The sequence below is a fragment of the Myotis davidii genome, unplaced genomic scaffold, assembly GCF_000327345.1.
Source record: "Myotis davidii unplaced genomic scaffold, ASM32734v1 scaffold189, whole genome shotgun sequence".
Classification (NCBI taxonomy): domain Eukaryota; kingdom Metazoa; phylum Chordata; class Mammalia; order Chiroptera; family Vespertilionidae; genus Myotis; species Myotis davidii.
The window spans coordinates 3,869,285-3,876,076 of NW_006383017.1; the positions used below are offsets into that span (position 1 = coordinate 3,869,285).

General features: G+C 55.5%; 1 protein-coding gene across 1 annotated transcript in view; it reads right to left on the reverse strand.

The window, feature by feature from the left end:
• The window catches only part of FEZF2 (FEZ family zinc finger 2), a 3,334-nt gene extending 2,396 nt beyond the window's left edge, over positions 1-938 (reverse strand). The window contains exons 1-2 of the mRNA XM_006779149.2: positions 711-938; positions 7-350 (exon numbers count right to left, since the gene is read on the reverse strand). Of these exons, the coding sequence (XP_006779212.1) occupies positions 7-298 (292 nt within the window). The 5' untranslated portion in view covers positions 299-350; positions 711-938. The remainder of the gene's footprint in view (positions 1-6; positions 351-710) is intronic.
• Between the last annotated feature and the right edge of the window lie 5,854 nt (positions 939-6,792).

Sequence of the window (6,792 nt, forward strand, 5' to 3'; positions counted from 1 at the left end):
GGAGGCTGCCTTTCCAGAGCTCGGAGTAGCTGAGCAGCGTCTTGGACGGCATGTCGTAGCCCAGGGGCTGCAGGGGGATCATGCAGGGCAGCGGCGAGCAGAGGTTGAGCAGTTTCTTGCCCTGGCCGCTGTCTGCCTCCAGGGCCCCCGGCCGGGGCTCAAAGGGCGCACGGGGCTCCGACGTCTTAGCCATGATGCGCTCGATGGAGAAGGCCAGCGTCTTGGAAGTGGCCGGTGACGCTCCGGCTCGGGGACAGGCCGGGGGCACCATGGTCTCCAGGGAAGCCGAGCTGGCCATGGCGCTCCGAGCCGAGCAGACTGGGCCGGGGCGCAGCCTCTCTCCTCTAAGTCTGCATTCCGGAAAGGGCAGGGAGGGAAACCGCCGTTTAATAAGCACCTAGCCGGGTCCAGGTCACCCATTTGCATTCAAATGAACAGGGGCAGAACAAAGTGCACCCAAGGGTACCAAATTACCGCCCGTCAATCCAGCGCGCCAAGGAACCCACCAGCCCTGCCCGGGACTTTCAAAGGGGAGAGGGGAGGGTTTACAAAGGACTAGGAAAGAGAGAGAGAGAAAGGGAGAAAGAAAGAAAAGAGCCTCAAATGAAGCCCCCTGAGCTGGTCCCAAGACCCCGGTCTCCGGCACGCGTGCTGGGAGCTGGACGGTGAAGGGCAAAGTTACAGGGACCGGAGAGCCACCAGGCATTTACCTCTTTCCCCCACCGCCACGGAGATGCCTTCCGAGCCATGCAGCGCGTTGCCTCTGTCACATTTTGATGGCAAACATCTTCCCCTCCGCGTGAGATCACTGTCTTTTACATTCAGCTGACATCACATGAAGTCACTTCAAGTGGAATGACTCGGGCGGCGGCGCGGCTCCGCCAGCGGCCCCTGTGTCCCCCGCGCCTGCCTGCCGCCGCCGCCGCCCCTCAAACTTTAAAAGGAGGCAACTGGCGCCCGCGCTCCCCTTGGGAAAGTGCGAGCGGTTCGCGAATCGGGAAGGAGGGGAGAGATGGGAGGGGGAGGGGGAGGAATCGTGATGGTTTTGCCGGTGGAAAAAAAGGGGGGGGAGCCCAAACCCAGGCAGAGTTCCGTGCGTGATTCACAACTTTGGGGGCCTATAGGTTTGGGGGACGCGGGGAGGACAGGGGGCCCTGGTCTCGCCGTCCCAGAGGGCCCCGGAGTGTCCATCTAGTTGCCGAAGTCTCCCTTCGCCCTCTGCAGCCGAGCTGGGCATCGCGCTAATAAACTGCCATTTACCCACGGAGCCGGCGCCAGCCCCGAACACGCGCAAATGATAATTACCTCATTAGGATGTGGCGCATGGACGCGAGCGCCGCGTTTGGAGGGCGAACTTGTTAATGGGAAATATTAATTTATGCAAAAACAACGAGCTGGCCTCGGCTGGCGTCGGAGGTCGGGAGCGAGCTCCCACCGCCTAAGGACGACCCCGAAGCGTCGGGAAGGGCAAGGCCGCGCGCCCAGGTTCGCCTGGACCAGGGCGACTGGTGGGGGCACCTCCCCCTCCCTGGCCAGCCCCCTGCCTTCGGCTGCGGGAGGCTGCGCGGCCAGCTGGCGGACTGTTTGAGATCCTAATCGATCAGCATCGCTGATTTGTGATCGGGTGTCGGCGGCAAAGCCCGGCTCCGCTGTTGGTTTAGGGCTGCGTGCGGGGAGAATCGGAGGGCAGCTCTCCCCGCCGCTGGGTACTTGCTGTTTGTATAATTGAGAAGGTCCGATCTCCACCTGTTTAAGGAGCAGATTGAAACAGCAGAACCTCCCCTGGATCCTATTAAAACGCTTTTCCTCCCAAGGCCATTCAGTCGAACCAATTTTCCGAAGTGATTCATAGAGCTGCATTCTGCCAGGCAGCTCTTTCACTTTTAGCCACTAAAGCACCGCGTGGAACCGGGTTTTGTGTTTTTCTAAAATAAAGAGAAGGATTATCAGAGGGGAGAGGGAAGGGGCCTGGAGGGGGGCGGGAGAGACTTAGTGTGGCCAGAGGTACAAGCGGAGGGAAGAAAAGGCCCTTTTCTAGACAGGCCCCAACTAAGTTCGGAGGAATTCAGCGTTTTGTGCCTGGCGCACAAAAGCAGCGCGCTCCGAGCCCGGTTTGGAGCCGCTGAATTCATCTGTTTGCAGACCATTCCACCTGCGTATCACAACAAACTGCTCAGAGACGCTCCGGCACTTTCAACAGGACGATGCTCCTGGCGACAACAAAAGTGGTGGAGACTGAGGGCTCTTATGGGGCGGAGGCCGGCTAGCAGGAGAGTGAGGGAGAGAATGAGGTTTGGGAAGGGGGGGCGGGGAGTGGTGCGTGGTGGTGGTTTTTTTTTTTTTTAACTTTTGGATGGTTTTGTTTTGGAGACAATTATATCTTGCCTGCCAGCTTTTGCAAGACCACCAGCTTTGTGGCCGCAACCAGAGTTTAAGAGGATTATGGTGGGTATAATATGAGCAAACAGGGTTGAGGGTTTGACAGTGAATTCCATCTCCAAAGACATGGGATTTTGTGGCACCCAGGAAATGGTTGGTGGACACAAACCCTCTCCCTTTTCACCCAGGAAAGGCCTGGAGGAGCTGAGCATCCCACCCCAGGCCTCTGCTGCAAACCATCCCAGGAAAACCATGAGGGAAACGGACAGGGAAAGGTTTAGCTTTAACTTCAGGCAAACCACTCCTTTTTTCCCTTCAGAACTTCTTTTTCTGCCCACTCCTCCTCTGGGTGTATTTTCAGACAGGATATCCACAGGGTAGGTAAGGAAAGGAAAAGTGTACTTGGAGAGCAAGGAGTAGGAACAAAGAAAGGTCTCCAAGGGACCGCTGCCCAGAGGGGGACTGCTGTGGGTTCATGTCTCACCCTGCCAAGCTCAGAAAGTACCCCCAAATTCTGCGGTCCGGAGTCTGTTCGCCTCAACCCCTTTCCTTTCCAGATTTCAAAGCTAGAAAGGAGCTTATTCCTCTGGAGGGGAACATGTCCATACAGCCCATTTAATTTCGGTGCTCAGAGAGGCAGCATTCCAGACCCAATGTACCCCCACCCCTATGTTAATGTGAAAGCAATAACACAGATGAACGCCCCACCCCCACCACCCCTACTACCACTACCAAAACAAGAAACAAACCAGCAACTCACCCCGGCATTGAAACAGTATCACTACAGAGTCTCAGAACCTGCATTTCTACCCCGACTTTTCTGTGAATCCCATTCAGCCACCAGCCCCGTCCCCAAAGCCCCTTTCCAAATTGGGTAATTGTGGATCTCAGAAGCAGCTTGCGAGGTCTGCTGGTCTGAAAGCTGGATGAGGCTGAGAGCTTCCCGTGAACCTGCCTCGCCATCCCTCCGGCAGAAGCCATCTCCTGCCCGGCACCACAAAGGAGTGCTACCTCCACAGACAGAAAACGGGTGGGTAAAAGCAAGTTGCTCCTAATGTGCCTCTCTTTCCAAAGGTTGGGTGAATGCACTGGCGTTTAGGAAAGTATTTAATTAGCTCCCACAAACTTCTCCTTCCCTTGTCTGCAGATTACACTGAAGTGGAGGGTTGGAAACTATTTTACACCTTGCCACTCACATGTTAATTAATCTCTATCTAACCCTAATTGCAGTTTATTCAAGCACCGCTCAACAGCTCACCCACACAATACGCACTGGTCCTACTTTTATACATATTACTGCACGTTAACACGTTGAGTAATTAACTCCAGTACCAACTAATAGTGCAAACAAATATTTTCTGTAAACGAGATGATTTCAGGCAGAAGAATAGAGGACTGGGGAGACATGCGCTTGGAGGAGGGAGCGCTGAGATTTCACTTTGCTGCCCCCAACCTTCAAACTCCTCCTCAATTGCAGTATTTTTTTTCCCTCTTTAGGGCCAAAATGCTTTATTTTTTTAAAAAGGGGACAACCATAGGAATTAAAATTGCACAATTTTAGGGAGTTGATGGAGGGGTTCTGAGATAATGTAACTTTTTTCTACCTACACATATTCAGTGAGGGAAAAAGTCCAAATAACTCGACATGAAGGGCCAGAGGAAGGTCCAGGGGTAAGATGTTTCAAGAATGTGGATCCATTCACGGAATAAAAAGCTTGCCAACCCCGCCACCACCACCCCCTCTCTAAGTAGTCCTGTCTTTGAAGGCGATGGTTTCCCCGTCAAAGTGAATCGAGATCGTGGTGGCAGACTGAAGCCTCAGTCTCTCTCCCACACTGGGGTACAGCTCCACTTTGGGGGTTCGCTCCCCCAGGTCCACAGCTAGAGCCGAGAGCCAGGGGGCCTGGAGGGCGCGGCCCGGCCCCGCACAGCCCGCTAGGCCTCAGCGCGCTGCGCCGCGGGGACAGGGAACCATTCCCAGGCAACGCCCCTGCAATTTCGGGGAACCCAGGCCCCTGGCGGGCAGCCTCGCCTCCCTGGAGGGAGCGGGCAAAAAGTGGGCTCCCCCTCCGCCCCGAGGACGCGTCCCCGGGCCCATCTCGTTCCTGGTGCAGCAGCCGAAAGACAGACGCTTCCCCGCAGCCCAAAAGACAGACGCTTCCCCGCAGCCCATCTGGCCCGCGCCCAGGCCGCAGCACCGGCTGCGGTGGGGACACGCTCGCTCGGAGGGCAGCCTGCGCTCTCCCCACGGCGCTCAGCCCCGCGCTTCTGTGGCTCCACTGGGCCGGACCCGGACGCGACCTCGGGGATCTGGGGCTGCAGGTCGCCGCACCCCGGCCCCAACCCCTCTCAAAGGGGGAGCCAGGCTCAGCCCCAAGGACTGGAGCTCAGTGTTTTAATTGAAATCGCAGTTTAGGCACAGCTGGCGGCTGTCTGTCCATTTTGCTGGGGCTTCTCTGGTGGGAAGCATATTCAATATGACTGGCCGGCTAGCCTCCCCGCCTGCCCCCTCCCTCTAGCCTTTTTACCGTCGGTAACCCAAACGTTGGAATGCTGACTTTTGGTTTTTTTAAAAAAATTTTAATGCCAGAGATCACCCTCCCGTTAGGACACATGACGGAGCAGACGCCTGGCGAAGGGGACGCGACCTCAGAGGAAAAGCCCCTTCTTGAGCCAAAGCCCACACATTCGCGTCACTTCTGGGTCCCTCAGGGGAAAGGCAAGGGCCTCTCCTCCAAAAAGGTGTCATTCCAGCCCTGGCGGCTTGTAGCTCTCGCTTCTAGACGATATTAATTAAAATACTATCATTATTTTCTCTTCTGATGAGTAGATTGCAACACAGAACGCACCATCCCAGGCCACCCTCCCAGGGGCGAGCCGCGTGGGGGCGGCCGGCGGGCTTCAGGTTGCTGAGTAGACCTGATGTTATTTCCTCTCGCTTCTCTGTAACTTGTTTGGAAAACAAAACAGAAGCCCCCAAACTAAACAAACTTTATGGTTTAAGAAGTCTTCCTCCCACCACCCTCCCTCCCTTCCTTCTTCCTCTCTAAAGGGACATTTAGGATCTGATTTACATGGTGCCGCGCTTAAACGCTGAAAATAGATTAACTCCTGAAGACGAATTCTTCGGCGATCTCCCCCCTCCCACCCCCAGGAAGCATTTTATTGAAAACATTCCAACCCGCTTGCCAGAGGCGGCTGGATCCAGGCGCCAGGGGCCTCCGCCCGGCCCGGGTGTGCACGCTTTGCAGGATCAGCGCGTGCGGGAGACAAAGAGCCCCAGATACCCGGGCGAGGCGAGGCTGGGCGCCCGGAGAGCTCCCGGGCCCCGGATCCCCGAGGAGCGCACCAGCAGCCTCGGGCCTGGCCTAGGGGACAGGTGGGCCAGAGCCGTCGGCATCTCCCCGCGTCCGGGGGAGGCTGGGCGCCCACAGCTAGGGCGGCCCAGCGCCGGGCCCACTACACCCGGAGGCTGTTCTGCAAAGAGAACTGGTTTGTAAAATCAATGCACTGGCTTGGTTTCACCCTCACACAGGGGAGACGCCTATAAGCCAAGGGCAGCGGGGCATCATGGGTTCCAGAATTCCCCCAACCTTCTCAGAGGACATTCACTGCGTCTTGGGAAACCTGGGCCTTGGGCGCATTCCTAGGCCAGAGGGAGTCGCTCAAAAGGGCAGGTCTGCAGTGTGCCCTGCTGTTAGGTGTGCTCTCGCCTCTGCCTGGATGCATATATAATCACACAGATATTCAAAATGTATTTAAATATCTACCATATATGCATATGCATGCATATTGTGTATATCTCTATGTGTATATGTATATATAGCCCTGCTATCGACAACCCTCTACTTAGAAATGCCATTTGATTAGGAATCTGATCCAATACCCGGCGCAGCGATTTGCCGGCAACGTGTCGTTTTGATAGGCGCAGTGGGGAAGGCATCGCCTGGTGCAAAGGCGTTTTTCTTTTTTTGCTCCTGCCACGCGGTTTTGTTGTGCAACCCAAAGGAAACAATCATTTATAGAGAACAATTATTACACATGAAATGTATATCACATACACAAATACATATGAGTGTGTATAATATAAAATGAAAATACATACGTAATAAAAACACACACACAACAACAAGTCTTGGTGAGTGACAGGCCCTGCCTAGTTGGGGTGATGAGGGTTTCTGACTCCCTGGGAAGCGGGCTTAGGATCGTCCGTTATTTCACTTGGCGGCTAGTTAAACTCCATGGTGGATGGAGCCTGCCGGAAGGTATTAGTGTTCAGTGCAGAGAGCTGGAGTTGGGGCGACAGGGAAAGGAGGGGCGGGAAGGGGCAATGGGGTGAGAGGACCTGATTCCAGGTTCGCCCAGACTTCTGGAAGTTCGGCGGTGTGACCTGGCTGGTGCTGTGGATGAGAA